The sequence below is a fragment of the Scyliorhinus torazame genome, chromosome 7 (assembly GCF_047496885.1).
Source record: "Scyliorhinus torazame isolate Kashiwa2021f chromosome 7, sScyTor2.1, whole genome shotgun sequence".
Lineage (NCBI taxonomy): Eukaryota > Metazoa > Chordata > Chondrichthyes > Carcharhiniformes > Scyliorhinidae > Scyliorhinus > Scyliorhinus torazame.
In genome coordinates this window covers 121,392,936-121,409,500 of record NC_092713.1, presented here as the reverse complement: position 1 = coordinate 121,409,500, position 16,565 = coordinate 121,392,936, and the positions used below count along the sequence as shown (strand labels likewise).

Genomic DNA, 16,565 nt, shown 5'->3' with positions numbered 1-16,565 from the left:
CTTCAAGTAGCCAGTTACAGCACTCAAATCATTAACCCAGCAGAACAGCTAACTTGGCACAGATTGGGACTCAGACTTGAGCCTTTTCCCAGTCTGTACAGTTCTATTCCACATCAGGTGGTGCACTTACTAATGGAGCTATTGGGACAGTCACACCTGCTTGATGTAACTAAATTTGGCAGGTACTGTCAAAGAGCGTTTCCCGGTTATAGACCAGAAGCAGTGCTTCAGAATAGAAGGTAAAACTATACTTGGCAAACAGGCAATCGAGAAACTATTCAGGGACTCTTCCACTAATACAATTGTCACTGGGACAAATGTCTCAGTCAGTGTGACGCTCACTGCTTTCACAGCATCTGGCTGATAACTTTGTCACAAGTGCAGTCACCATTCATCAGATTACAAAAGAATAAAGTGAAAATGTACATTGAAGAAGGCACCTGTCTGTAGGGGTGTGACATGCGGCTCATCGCTTTGTTCTAAAAATACTCATTCCCACTTTCTCTACAGCAAATTCACAAAATAGGAGCTCCAACATGATGGCTGCAGTGCCATTACTGAATTTGCTTAAACCAGCTGCTCCTCTCGTGGCATCTTGGCATTGAAGCAAACAACTTCCAGAAATTCCAGAGGGAAGAGGGTACATTAGCAGCAGGGAGTGGGATAAGGAAGCCCTCAGACTGAAGAGGCACAGCTGTGACAGCTGAGAAAGGGATAAACTGGTTCTCAAGTTTCTACACTTATCAAAACAACCATTAATCATAAACAATCACAAGTAAGCCCACCAATCAGTTCATACACATTAGCCCAGTCGTGATGCCATCTAGTATCTATATGTGAATGCTACAAGCCTAATCAGTGCAAGTACTTGAGTGGCTATTGGTATTTGCAGATCAAGAACATTAAAATGTGTATATTTTAAAGGGGCACCATCACATTTAAAAGGTCTCTGACAAAAATCCCACCAAGATGCATCTCTGTTCTGTGAGTTTGTCACAGTATGATGCACAATTCGGCTCCCCCTTCAATTGAAGATAATTTTTTTCAAATATCACTTTTGAAAATACCGTTCCTCGTTAAGACAATCTTCACACCATTATAATACTCTTTTTAGTGGTTGACTCTCAGCCCAAAATTATCAAGTATCACCAAAGGTTATTTCCCTCACTATTTCATTCCCCACACTCCAGTTCCCCTCAATAATTTACAGCAATATTGCTGCACTGAACTCTTCAAGTCAACCAACCTACACTACATGGACTGCAGCAGTTCAAGAAGGTAGCTCATCACTACCTTTACAAAATGTGATGGTTATAGAAGAATATAACATTCACTGTCAATCCCTCAGCATTCCTTTCCCATGTTCAGTGAAAGGACACATATAACCAATTCCTGTTACTTACATCTTTACCACGAGAACTGCATACCTTCAGAACATGTTTGTTTTATAATTTGTTTCAAAAAACCTAACAAAAATAGTCACCATTACATTAAAAAGGATTTAGAAGACTAAATTCACTAATGAGGGCTACGACACTGCAGTGTCAACTCTCTGACCCATCTTCCCTTTAACCCATAACAGTGATACTTTGACTTGAATTTGACACAATTATTGTGCCCAAATGTGTTTGCCAGCTATTGGCGATTTGCGCTCAGTATCAAGTCTATTCACCATTTAACAACATTACATTTCAAATTAACAGTTCCTTCTAAGTATGGCTCTGTATCGCTTAAAGAAACACCCACGTCAGATGCCACTAAAATTAACTTCACAACATTCACATTGCATCATTAATGTATCAACATTTAAACGTTAGCCTCAGCCTCTTCCAAGAGAATCTGAAATTGACACAGTTATCCTATGTTGTGTCCTCTCCATCATTCTGATGTACTATTTTCTTATTTTCCTGTCTCTTGTCATTTTGTGTCACTGAACAGTTCTTTTTTTTTTTGTTGTTGCGCATGGTATATTTATCCAAATGTGTGGAACTTTACTCCCTCCCTAACAGCACAGTGGGTATACCTACACCACATGGACTGCAGCGGTTCAAGAAGGTAGCTCATCACCACCTATACAAGCGGAGTAACTTAAAGAGACAGACCTGTGCTCAGCCTGCGTGGGAAATTCGAGGCAAAACCTTTTTCCAGCACTGATGCAGCAGTATTTTAGGATAAACTGAAATAAAATTATTTTTATCCTGCGTATCCATTATAATCATGACATTTAAATGACACCCAAGGGCTGATATCCAAGCCTTTGAGCAGTCAAATAAAGCAGTGGCATGATTTAGAGTTAGCAAAAAAATAACTTGGAAGTTTAAACAGAAAGCATGTCAGTGTATGAATGCATGAATCAGATCGAGAAAAGGAAGGCTCATAGAGGCTTATAGAGAATGAGAATAGTATTGACGGAACAGGTTAGTGCTAAGGCAGAAGGTAAAGTAAATAACTCAGTACAGTTATCTACAGCTGGGGAAAAGAGGAGGTAGAAATACAAGTTCCATTATTTAAACAGTAAAAATGTATTCAGTTACTGTTGATATAAAAAATATTGTATTTGCCTCTAATTATTTTTTGAAAATTAAAAAGTTAGGATTCATATCTCGTTTTTGACATTGTGGGTTGAAATGACGGAAGTCAAAACTTCAAAGTTTTGCAATGATCTAAGCTGTATCAACAATGAACAAAGGAATTTCGGAAGCCTTCAGGTGAGGAATTAAATTATTCTACACCTCATCTGAAGCGGATTTGAATGCTTTTGAATGCACCATACCAAACAAATTCATGATTAGGATTATTTAAGTGTGGTCAGTATAACTCATGTACAATATCCAGAAATGTCATTACTACAGTTGGGAAATCCAAGCCGAACATCACCGAGTTGCAAACACATATCTGAGATCAGATCAACCAAGGTGACATAAATAGCATTTTAGATTGTAATTGAAAGATTGTTGCAGAACGCAATATCTCTACTTATTCATCTGATGGAAGTTGAAAGTACTAAATGATACGTAATAATTCCTCAAAAAAACAGATGCTCAATCCACTGTGACATCAGTTTCCTTCTGGTATTACCCACCTGACAAATGACTAAAATATAGCCATTTTAAATATTTTCCATTTAACACGGGGAATTATTAGTTCATGTAACATTCTTAGCATTTCAGTATACAGTATGCCCGCTGTTTTGAAAGCTAAAACATGCTAATCAGTCACCACAGTCCTTGTGTTGTTCAGTGATGATAGACCTCTGTTAAATCAAGGATGCAATAGAATGAAGCAGACTGATTCGCACAAAGTCTGTGATTCATATTCACCAGGTCCCACCCAAATCAACTAGAAACACATGTGGAAACAAGAGATTTCAAGCAGGGAAAAGTTAAATGTGAATACCTCATTGCTGTTACCTTCCTTTTCAAGCACATGGCAAGCAAATTCTTAACATTTATACACATGCTTATATTTCATTTGAGTTGTTCAGTTAGCTAGATAGTGCGAGCATGTGTGTGTTTCAGCATAACAGCAACAGGGCGGGTTCGATTCCCGTTCTGGGTGAGGGAGACTTGGGAAGTGCTTCCTCGCCCTGCCCCGTGAGAAGACAGTGGGAGCAAACCACCGCTGACCAAAGCTGCCAAAAAGGCTGCTCAGGATGAAACATCAATGAACCAAAGACCTGCCTTCAGCGCACACATGTCAAGACATGACATATTTCACTTAAAGCTTAAATATTTTTCTTGTGGTCATTGAATAAGTTCTAAAAATGAATGGACTAACAACTTGGACAACTAAACTGAAAATTCATCAAATGAAAATATAAAGATCAAGATATGAGACAAAAGGAAATTCAACAAAGCAAATCCACAAAATATTATATAAGCTATTACAGAAATACAGAATTCTGCAAAACAAATGAGCAATATTGCCAGTCTTGGTGAGTTTTCCAAAAGTACATTTTATCTCACCTCAAACAGCAAAACTCTCAAATTCAGGCAATGAAGAAATGGAGCACCATAATAGCAAGAAACCCTTTGAGTAAATACTAACAGATCTGTCTAAGTGAAATTAATAAGTTCAGTAATCCAAACTGGGTGTTCCAGAGAGCAATCAAAACCTACCCTCAACTGGGTTACTGCATTGGCGTACTTTATCTGCAGGTGTCCATTATCCCTTACAAAACATCCACTATCCATGCAATGCTGTTAATGGGTTCTATAACAATTAGGAAGGTCACAGCCTCTTACTAGGTGATCCCACTAAAGCTTGCAAATAAATTGTTTTATTTTTAAAACTCTCAATTTTTACTCCTGAATAGCTGAAGTCTACAATACATTGTTAATCATATTGGTAATAACCCACAGCTGATTAAAACCTTGTACTACTGCACCCATATTTTAGATTTATTTATTTTGGCTTTGCAGAGTAATCCCTTCCTAAATGCAGTGCACACCACACAGTAGAAATTACTTCTGTAATGTTATAACACAAATGCTTAATGCACTTGCACAAACCAACTCTCCCCAATATTTGAACAGAAGCATTATCCCATATCCCTAGGTAACAATGCAGGCACAGATTCAAGTAGCCTGCCTTAACTATCTTGCCAATTCATTCCTCACTCACATTCACTTGCATCATTAAAAAATTCCAAAAGATGAAAAGGCAAATCTATCGCAATTCAAAGCTCCAAAATAAAAATGGTAACCTCTCTTACGGAACCTCAAGGTTCAGGATTACAGCCACACAATGAAGCAAAGTAATAGATGATGCTGCCACCTTATGGCAGCTATTGGGAAAAAACAGTTTCCCAGAACTGTCACAGTTGCTGACTTGCTGCTTTAAAACATGTCTTTATACATTAAGAGCTGCAGTGATTAGAGAGAGTGTTGATTAATCATCCCTCAGAATCAATTACTGATCTGGTTATTGCTTTTGCAACCTTTCGCACCTTGTGATTGTGCATATTTTGTGATCATTATTTGAAGATTTTTCAATTAAGGAAATTTTAATTTCCTTTTATGTTTTACGATTTATATACTTGTATCGATTTGTCTGTATCCCACAATATATTGGGGGGATTTTGATCAAATTTAGTTACAGCATATTTTTTAAGTTCCCATATGATAACCATAGGTCATCATTCACAAGAACCACAGTCTAAAAATAAATCCCAACCCGCACATACATCTGACAGCAATACTGCAAGGAATACTTAAGTTAGGACCAGTACCAACATTCAAAGAGGTTTTTTGTTGCAATGTACATAGTGATAGATGTAATATAATTGAACTTTACTTTACTCCTGGTAGGAAGTTACCTCCCTGGAGATTGTCAAAGTTTAAAGAGAAATTCAAACACCCTGTGATCAACTGAAATAAATTATGCCACAAGATTCCATTGTCTCAAACAAATGAATGTTACTATACAAAATGTAAAGCAAACACTACTAAATAAACATTGTCCTGGGTGAATACCTAGGCTTTACATCGAAACGCAGAATAAAACACAATCACACAGTTCAGACTGAAATTCTCAACAGAACTTCCCCTTTTCCCTTATGACTTCACTTACAAAAAAGGTCTTCGGCTTATCAGGCTCTTCAACTTTTATTCACTTTTCCTAGAGCCTACCAAAATGTATGCCACAGCCCTCTGAAATTCACTTTGATTTCTTCTCAGTGTTGCAGCTCTTCTGGGGTATGAATTTCATGGGGATCCTTCTATTAGCTTCTGGCTAAGCAATCCTCAAATTCTTCTTCAAAGCCTCACAACTGTGGACATCTCAGCTCAAGCTTAGGCTTTTCTGCACTCTTATTTCATACCTCCACCTCAGAAATACCCTTGATTTCTGACAGCCCTTTTGCTTCTGGTCTACAACACTTTTTAATTCTTAGCAGATACTTGACAAAGACGTATCCAGACTCAAAACGTTAGCTCCATTCTCTCTCCACAGATGCAGTCAGACCTGCTAAGATTGCCCAGCATTTTCTGTTTCTGACGCTTCATTTCTCTGCCTGCTGATCTCAGGGCTTACACCCATGACCTTGGGTGCATTCAGCTCCAAACCCAAAAACCTCTGGAAACTCCCACAGACAACTTGCCAGAATTGCAATTAAGACTCTACCCTGAATTATAATGAGAATAATAATTTTTATTAGTATCACAAGTAGGCTTGCATTAACACTGCAATGACGTTACTGTGAAATTCCCCTAGTTGCCACACTACTGCACCTGTCCGGGTACATGGAGGGAGAATTCAGAATGTCCAATTCACCGAACAAGCACGTCTTTCGGGACTTATGGGAGGAAACCGGAGCACCCGGAGGAAACCCACGCAAACATGGGGAGACACCACACAGATAATGACCCAAGCTGGGAATTGAACCCGGGTCCCGGGTGAAGCAACAGTGCTAACCACTGTACTACCGTGCTACCCAGCTCTATGGGAACATAGGTTAGTTGGAGTAGCTGAATTAACTTTCAGCTTAAAAACAACATTTGTGATTCATGGACCCACCCGAAAAAGTTAAACTTCTAATGGAGTCAGAGCAATTGTCCTCAGAATTAACCTTCCGCAGTTTCTCAGCTATATACGCTTCTACCTCTGACCTCAGAAGTACACGTGGAATCCTTTGAACTGTGATAATTTGAGGTGTTCTGGCAATTTCTAAAGTCCAATGCTTTAATTGCCTTACTTGTACAAATCAAATCTTCCAAATGCTAAAATTACCTCTGAAATATTAATGCAAACCATGAACTAGTTGATTGTGACACACAGAGGAGTGCAACTATGGGTTTGATTTCACCTAATCATATGTTCCCATCCCAGCTTCATCAATGTAAGTAAACAACATGCAGAAGCCATTAAAACAAGAAAAGGGACAAGGGAAGTCATACTAGGACTCACTCACTGACGAACAGCGAGCTGGTGTTGGACAGAAATAGTCCGACTGCTGGCCCCCTCAGCTCTGAGTATGATACATGTGGGGGGGGAGAAAGATAGGGGGCGGGATTCTCCCCTACCCGGCAGGCGGGGGGTTCCGACATAATGGAGTGGCAGGAACCACTCCAGCGTCGGACCGCCCCAAAGGTGCGGAAGTCTCCGCACCTTTAGGGGCCAAGCTCTCACCTTGAAGTGCTAGACCCGCGCCGGAGTGGTTTGCGCTCCGCCGGCTGGCGGGAAAGGCCTTTGGCACCAGGCCAGCCGGTGCCGAAAGGTCTTCGCCGGGTGACACATGCACGGGAGCGTCGGCGGCTGCTGACATCATCCCCACGCATGCGCATGGGAGGGGGTCTCTTCCGCCTCTGCCATAGTGAAGACCATGGCGAAGGCGGAAGAAAAAGAGTGCCCCCACGGCACAGGCCTGCCCGCGGATCGATGGGCCCGGATCCCGGGACAGCCCACCGTGGGGGCACCCCGTGGGGCCAGATCGCCCCGCGCCTCCCCCCCCCCCCCCCCCAGGACCCCGGAGCCTGCCCGCGCCGCCTTGTCCCGCCGTTCAAAAGGTGGTTTAATCCAAGCTGGTGGGACAGGCATTCCAGCAGCAGGACTTCGGCCCATCGCGGGCCGGAGAATCGGCGGGGGTGGGCCCGCCGACCGGCGTCGCGCGATTCCTGTCCCTGCTGAATCTCTGGTGGCGGAGACTTCGGGACACGGCGGGGGCGGGATTCACGCCAGTCCCCGGCGATTCTCTGACCCGGCGTGGGGTCGGAGAATCCCGCCATGGGTCTATATAAATCTGACTGAAACAAGAAGAAAATAAACGGTTTTGAGGGGATCAAACTACAGCAAACTGCCGTGGGGCAACACGGTAGCACAAATGGATAGCACTGTGGCTTCACAGCGCCAGGGTCCCAGGTTCGATTCCCCGCTGGGTCACTGTCTGTGCGGAGTCTGCACGTTCTCCCCGTGTCTGTGTGGGTTTCCTCCGGGTGCTCCGGTTTCCTCCCACAGTCCAAAGACTTGCGGTTAGGTGGATTGGCCATGATAAATTGCCCTTAGTGACCAAAAACAGGTTAGGATGGGGTTATTGGGTTCCGGGGATAGGGTGGAAGTGAGGACTTAAGTGGGTCGGTGCAGACTCGATGGGCCGAATGGCCTACTTCTGCACTGTATGTTCCATGTTCTATGTACAGCATAACCTGGCAGTGTGAATTCTACTTCAACAGCTACTGTGAATGGATTTTGAGATGGGCTATTGCTGGCTGAGCCAGGACATTTCACCTATTACAGAATGTTAGGAGCCAAAGGCCTTTAGAAAAAGCTAGTCCACTGCGGCTGTGTGCGTGAGAGTGACGGATGGTATGTCAGGTGGTTGCCTATGTTAACACATCAACGCACTGATATGCTGATTTTCTGCTAGCCAATGGTAATTTAAATATTAATGAAACTCATATTTAATCGCAATATTGATCCTGAGCGTTAAGAAACTACTGAAAAATGTTTGCGGTACCTTTTCAATTATTGCAATATCAAAACAATAAGTGAAAACTGATTCAGCAACAAGAACACATAAAAATTTATTGCCTGTAAATTTGCTTTGCTTCCATTATCTATTTACAAGAGCTTGGATATAATGTATTACACGCATGAACATCCAGTACAACTAAGAACAGGCATAAATTCCGAGACCAGTTGAATTTCACTTAATTACCCTGGAGGGAATACGTCGGTATTCTCCAGTCAGGACTCCAGCACTGTAAAACCCAATATTCCTGCAAAAAAGTTACCTTGGGAGCCAATTTACCAGAAGTGCAGCAATATTATGATGTGCCCAAGTTAACAGGTGCTTCAGAAACATTTTAATTCAACATAAATTGTTTGTAAGCACCACAGTGACAAACAAGCATTCCGCCCCCACTCTACCTTCACACACACCCCACACCCCCTCCACCACCATCCAATACTGCTCCAAGAGATTTTTGGGGGCATACCAATATTCAGAGTGGAATATCCGACATATTTTGGTGAACTATATTACATGAGACAAGTCAACCTCACTCAGCCCCTGGAATTAAGTCACTATTGTACTGTTTTTGACACAATTAATATCCTGGAATCCCCAATTTCTTTTTCATAATACTGCACACCTTGAGGAGGTAGTGACCATCTGGTCACTGAGCTCATAGCAAAGTCCCCTGTATGACTGGGTTTTCAGCAATAAAAACACAAATTACAAAACAAAACTCCACTTTTTTGTCACAAGTAGACCCTTTCCGCTCATGGAAAAATTTGCATTATCATAGAATCATAGAATTTACAGTGCGGAAGGATGCCATTCACATCAATCGAATCTGCCCCGGCCCTTGGAAAGAGCACTCTACCCAAGCCCATGCCTCTACCCTATCCCCATAAGCCAGTAACATCACCTAATCTTTTGGACACTAAGGTGCAATTTAACATGGCCAATCCACCTAACCTGCACTTCTTTGGACAGTGGGAGGAAACCGGAGCACCAGGAGGAAACACACGCAGACACGGGAAGAAAGTGAAAACTCCACAGTCACCCTAGGCCGGAATTGAACCTGGAACTGTGAGGCAGTAGTGCTAACCACTGTGCCACCGTGCCGCAATCTTCTGCTCATTTGGTCTTTTGAAGGGGCGGGGAGGAGAGCGAAGTAGGGCAGAAAGTATCACAGTATTCTTAGTAAATTTTTGTCTACCATCGTCAGTGGGCACTCATAACAGGAGAAATAAATCTGGTCATTTCAAGATTTGACAAATTTATGTAATTAGTACTTCTATAGGGCAACTGTTCTCATTGTTTGGTGTATACTAGAAAGGCTCCAAATGATATGCAAATGCACCATCAACCCCACTTATTCCAATGGCACAGAACAGCCATTATTAGTGCAGAGTGAGTCAATTTAGCTTTGCTTCCAAAAATGCCTCCTTTAAATAGCCTCTATTTGATGCAACTTATTTTTCATTATTTTCTTTAACTTTGCAAAAACATTCTATTAAAGAAATAATTAATGGATGAGAAATCATATGCAGCACAGCTGTGATTTTTCATTAACTGTTGCAGACTGAAGAGACTCATCGCTGGTGACGTATGTTCATAAAATCAGCCCTTTAGCTCCCTGTGTCTGAGAGAATGAGAGCTGGGGGCTCTCGTAAGTTTTAGTACTTGGAAGTCAAAATCCAGCCTCTATAACAAAGTTTCGCTCTCTCTGGTGGTGGTGGGGTCCAAGTGAAAATAATTTTGGCAATATCAATTCCGCTCTGTCTATAGTCTCCCAAAAACAAATATCCCAAAATTAAGCACTAATTCGCATTAAATTAGAATCTCCCTCAGACCATAAAAGATGGCTGATGTGGGAAATCGAAATATTGCACTGGCATTTTAATTATCCTGTCGGGAGTACATCAATATTCTCCAGTCAGGATTGCAGCACGGTAAACCAAATGTTTCTGCAAAAATTTACCTTGGGAGCCAATTTATCAGCAGAGCAGCAACAGTATGATGTACCTTAGTTAACAGGTGTTTCAGACATTAATTTTTTGCAAGAAAGCATCATAGTATCAAGAACGCATCAAGGTATTCTCAGTAAATTTTTGCTCCATGGTGTGAGTGGACACTCATAACAGTAAATATAAATCTGGTCATTTCAGTGACAAGGTTTGGAACATTTATATAATCAGTACTTTTATAAAGGCAACTGCTCTCATTGTTTGATGCATAATAGAAAGCCTCTAAATGATATGCGAATGCATCATCAACCCCACTTATTCCAATGGCACAGAACAGCCATTATTAGTGCAGAGTGAGTCAATTTATCTTTGCTTCTTAAAAAAAACAGCACCTTTAAATAGTCCCTATGCGATGCCACTTATTTTTTATTCTTTTCTTGAACTTTGCAAAAACACTCTATGAAAGAATAGTTAATGGCACTGTATGGGGTGTTTGTTTGAGGAGACAAATTACCTGATTCTAATTTGTGCTGCCCCCAAACAAAATTCAGGGACTTAACACAAACAGTAGATACAGTCACATCTTTCACTTTGAAAGTACAACGAAAAGTAACATTCGCTTTAATTCTAGTCTCGAATAAATAGTCCTCATTACAGTTGGAAGATATTCACAAATCTGACTGATCAAGTCTGTTGTGCCAGGTTCTTTGGAAAACACGAACCTCTGCTGACACTGGACGCCAAAGTCAGAAATATTCCCCCCCCCATTTCCAGATGCAGTACCTACAGGTAGACAGAGAGCACCTTCCTCACATTTTTCTATCGATACTCCTCCTCTACCAAATATGTCAGATTGTAACATTCCCACTGGCAACCCCATTACTGTCAGCAATAATGTTGGGGCAAAATATAATTCAAACAATCGCCACAAAAGGTCCATGAGAATCTGCAGTGGCAGCAGAAAATCAATACAGTCCGAAAAGGTTTGAAATTCAGTTGGCTCGACACTACATTCGCATTTCCATGACTTGATATTTCATGTGGTGTAAATGGTGTGCAAGATATCCAGCTTCCAGATCAATATTTAAGTGAAGCTCCCGCCTACTTCAGGTGGGCATGTGTTGCACAGATATTCCTAGCCCACAGAAGTCACACACATACAAGAAGGGAGAGGATCAGGTGTGACTGATATTTTCCCATTTTCCCAACTAGGGTGGCTCAAAGTAGGCCTTCCAGTCAAAAATTAACTTAATCTGGTTTTAGAAGCAGCAGTGAAGAAATGAGCTGGCGGAATTTGGAAACCTTAACTTTCCTATTGGTCTCTTCTATTCTTCTTGCAGAGGAGTTATTTAGTTCCCACCAGGGATTGAGGCTGATGTGTACAATCTGCAAATTGCAAAGGGCAGCACGGTAGCACAAGTGGATAGCACTGTGGCTTCACAGCGACAGGGTCCCAGGTTCGATTCCCCGCTGGGTCACTGTCTGTGTGGAGTCTGCACGTTCTCCGCGTGTCTGCGTGGGTTTCCTCCGGGTGCTCCGGTTTCCTCCCACAGTCCAAAGACGTGCAGGTTAGGTGGATTGGCCATTCTAAATTGCCCTTAGTGTCCAAAAAGGTTAGGAGGGGTTATTGGGTTACGGGGATAGGGTGGAATTGAGGGCTGATGTGGGCCGAATTGCCTCCTTCTGCACTGTATGTTCTATGCAGTCTATTCACCTGCCATATTAAACACTGGATTTAGAAGTAGGCAGGTGAAGATAGTTTCACAGGAAATAATGACCACAACTGGAATAGAAATATTGTAGATACACGCAGAGCTGTATGTCACATGACCTACATTAAGCAACAATGTTTAAATAGACAATTGCTTACACGTGTGTTAAAACAAACCTAAATTACCACTACGCATATCTCGGAGTAAGAATTATCCTATAAACACCTGTCAGCAAAATCTCAACACAAGTGCATATAATTTAAACATATTTATATATCTGCTTCATGACATAAGTCAAAAGCTCCACCCTGAAATGGAAATACTTCAGATCAAGAGATTAGTTTCCCAGCTGACTGAAAAGCAGGTGTCAAAATATTCTTATGTTTTACTGCCAGTCTGCACAGAATTAATTTACATGCAAAATATGACAACTTAATCTTTGCCAGTAATGGAATGCTAACAAAAATAAAATGTCCTGCTCCTACTACAGTTGAATATGAAAAGTTTCCACATATGGATTGCAATTCAAAGGAAAGTCAACGATATGGGCAGAGATCTGGCAGTATAGACATTTAGAAAAGCAGCAAGTTGGAAAAGGATCCAAGCATTTATTTTTAAGAGCTGCCCATTTAGGTAACCCGGATTGAAAGAGCAACCATCACTTACCTGCAGGGAATTTAGTATCACAAAGACATACGCCATTACAACAGAGAGTGGAACAAGGACTCCAGAGAGCCAGGTGAGGCCTAGAATGGGCAAAAGCACCAGAACAGCTTTCACGGCAGCCCTGTAACACAACATTAGCATCAAGTAAGATGGAAAGAACACACAGGATGGTCTAATTAAAGGCAAACCACAACATTTACTCCTCGCAGGCAACTCACTTGCCAGAGTAACAGAGTAAAACGTTCAAAGTAATTGTAGTCATTTCAGAAGCAACATTGCTTCTGGGCACTTTGTCAACTGCACTTTACTCAAGTTGACTGCAAAAAGGGCAAAATAGAAAACTGGGAAAATGGTCACCAGATTTGGGCAATTTGTTCAAGCCAAAAATTGAAAAGGAGATTCTGAAAGGGGGTGCCAGGACAAAATATTATTTGTCAGCTGTCTCCATGAAGTTTGACTGAGCTGCTACGTGTTTCCAGCTTTGTTTTTGTTTCAGATTTCCCACATTGGCAGCAATGTTTTGCTTTTGATTTAACAAAAAGAGCAAGTCAATTTTTGCTTCTGGAAAGAAATGATTCAATACTGCCCTCGAGAGGCCTCTTGCCTGTATACCATTTCTCACCTAATCTGATCGTAGGCTTGTTCGATGGGACTGCTATTGACAGCAAGCATAATTGCCCGTCGCTTGGCAGTTGACACGGTGATCAGCACAACCCGCGTGAGCACAAACATGTTCACCTATGTAGCAATTAAAAGCAATTGGATTTTGTTACAAAGTCATAAAAAGTCAACCCAAATGTAGTCTCTTGTAGCACATTTTTTCAGCTCAGATACATATGCAGCAAAATGTAATGTGCGCTTCTAATTGCATCGGCATTTTAAAAAGAGCACTGGATGCCCCATAGCATTGCTCACTATAAGTCTGAACATACGCAATTTTTGTAAATTGAGCCAGTAAAGACTTGGAAGCTCGGATCCCTCCAACCCCAGCGCAACCAAACATATTAAGGGGAGTGATATTAATTAAATGTAGTGACGGAAGACTCAGCTATTTGTGCTCAGTGTGAGGAGTTGAGGATGTTGTTCAGTCACTAAATGCCGTGGCAGATGAATCTGAGAATGTTTTACAAATGCCTTTAATTGATGTCAATCCAATCAAAAAGAATAATCTTGTCTGTCAGGTACAAATAAAACATATTAAATGAAGACTTTGCTCATTCATTTTGGCTCAGATGTTACCATCCTCACCTTCCAGATAGAATGCTGTTTAAAGGTTCAATCCTCACACCAGAATTTAAGAAAATAAATTCAGCACAGTACTGAAAGGACTGCCAGAGGTTCCACCTTTCCAATGCGATGTTCTGCTGTTCAGATGAACATTAAGGATCTCATATTGCTAATCAGAGGAGCAGAGTGTTCTCCTATATTTAAGCCAACCTTTCCCTCTCAACCAGCACCATTCAAAGCAAATTACACTGTCATGCACTACCTTAGCCTTGTTCCAAGACCTTGCAGTGCATAAAATTGACTGCCACATTTGTCTGCATAACAACAGAAGGCAGCACTTTAAAAATAATTCCATTGGTTGCAAAGCAGTTTCGGGGGCTCAGAGGGCCTGATACGGTGCAATATAAATACCCACTCTTTCTTTGACAGGAACAACTTATGTTCTGCATTTGCAGCTTCAAACGCCCAGCAGTGCATTTTCACAAACTGATTCTATAAGTAACTGTAACTAGTGAGAGGAACAGGTGTAGACAAAGCCAGACACCACGTACATCCTTAGAACTCTTAGAAGCTAATCTAACTCAAATATTTTACACATCCCTCAGATGCTGTGGTGTTTAAAGTAACATGTCTATCAAAGCGTGTGCATGCACCGTACAGTTGTCCTCACATATCAGTGGAAAATTTTGTCAAGCTCGAATGTAGAAACGTACTCTCCTTTGAATAGTCAAGGCCTAACTATGATCCTGAAATTCACTGGGAAATGAAGCCAGAATGGAGATGAATCATTTTTCCTTATCATTATGTCCCAGTATTATCAACTTTCAGCCATTACGGACTTCCGGTGGCGGCCATGGAGGAGTAGGTCGCACATTCGATAGCTCCCGCCTGTAATGGACTTTCGGACCTTTTTCCCCTGATTCTTCTTGGATTTTTTGGGATAAATCGGCAAACTTATGCGACAGTAAGGAGGATTCCCTCTCTGGTGTATGGAGAATTGGACCAGAAGTGGCCGTGTGAAACGACTCAGTCCTGGTAGCAAGAAGCAAGCGGAGCTGGTATTGCGGGACAGCATGGCGGAGGGCAAAGGGCCGTGGGGAGACGGCACAGTGGTCGACGGAGCAGCTGGTGAAGTTTTTTGAGGATTGCTTCGCCAAGCTGAAAAAGGATACGCTGGACCCGATCAAGGCTTAGATTGATCAAGTAGTCTTGAATCAGGAGACCCAGGGGAAAACGATACAGATCGAACAGAAGTTATCGGACCAGGAGGACTATATAACCGTGCGGAGAAACAAGGCTGAGGTGCTGGATGATCGCCAGAAGAGGATGCAGGAGAAGCTGGAGGACGTGGAGAATAGGTCCAGGAGGCAGAACCTCAGAATTGTTGGCCTCCCTGAAGGCAGTGAGGGGTCGGATGCGTGGGCATATGTGATGGACATGCTGGAGAAGTTGATGGGGGCTGGGGCGTTCCCTCGGCCCCTGGAGGTGGATAGAGCGCACAGAGCCCTCGCGAGGAAGCCCAAGGCGAATGACCCACCGAGGGCCACGGTAGTATGTTTTCACCGGTTTACAGATAAGGGGCATGTCCTGCGGTGGGCCAAGAAAGAAAGGAGCAGCAAATGGGAGAACTGTGAGTTGCGTATTTATCAAGACCTGGGAGCGGAGCTGGCCAAGAGACGGGCTGGGTTCAATCAGGCAAAGGTGACCCTCTTCAAGAAGGGGGTGAAGTTCGGGATGCTGCACCCAGCGCGGCTGTGGGTTACGCACGAGGAGCGAGACTTTTATTTTGAGACGCCGGACGATGTATGGGCATTCATTAAAGAAAAGAAGCTGGAGACGATTTAAAGAACACTTAAGTTGCGGAGAAGTTTTGGAGCGGTGGCTCGTACTACTGTACTGGTTTTTCAAAATAAAAGAGATTTTATGTTGTTCTGGGGGAAATTATGGGCTGCGGTGATGGTGGTAGGGTGCTTTGCCTTGCAGGGATTTGATGTGGGGGGCAAGGGGGTCTTCAAGTTAGAACTTTTCTTTGGGAGACTGGACTTTGCCTTACGGGACTGTCTCTTCACTGGTTTCTGTTAATTGCATCTTTTTGTTTGTTTGTTTTTGCTGCTGTTTACTTACTGGGAAATGTGGTGCTGCTAATAGGTTTATTCATGTGGGGGGAAAGGTTCGAACAATAGGGAGACTGATTGTTTGGCACCAGGGGCGGGGGCTATCGGGGTCAGCATGGTTCAGCTGACTCTCGGAAGCACAGTGGGGGATGAGCAAGTGTTAAACTGATGCTTGGCCTGGGGAATGAGGTTTCTGGTGCTGTTGGGGGAGGGTTAAGGGGGGGGGAGACTGCTTTGCTGACAGGGGAGGAACTATTGTCGGGAAATAAATGGGAGATCTGGAGCAGCTGCTGCTCATGGGGGTACTCGGGGAAGCAGGGGGCGCGGGCTTGGGGCTGGCATAAAAAGGGTGATGGCTAGTCGGCAGGGGGGGGGTGGAAGCCCCCCGTCCAGGCTGATTACGAGGAACATGAGAGGACTGAATGGGCCGGTC

General features: G+C 42.6%; 1 protein-coding gene across 2 annotated transcripts in view; it reads right to left on the bottom strand.

Annotated features, from left to right (window-relative positions):
• The window catches only part of LOC140426535 (adhesion G protein-coupled receptor D2), a 582,807-nt gene that overhangs the window by 467,108 nt on the left and 99,134 nt on the right, over positions 1–16,565 (bottom strand). For both annotated transcript variants that reach the window (XM_072511425.1, XM_072511424.1), the window contains exons 19-20: positions 13,414–13,529; positions 12,792–12,912 (exon numbers count right to left, since the gene is read on the bottom strand). In XM_072511425.1, the coding sequence (XP_072367526.1) occupies positions 12,792–12,912; positions 13,414–13,529 (237 nt within the window). The remainder of the gene's footprint in view (positions 1–12,791; positions 12,913–13,413; positions 13,530–16,565) is intronic.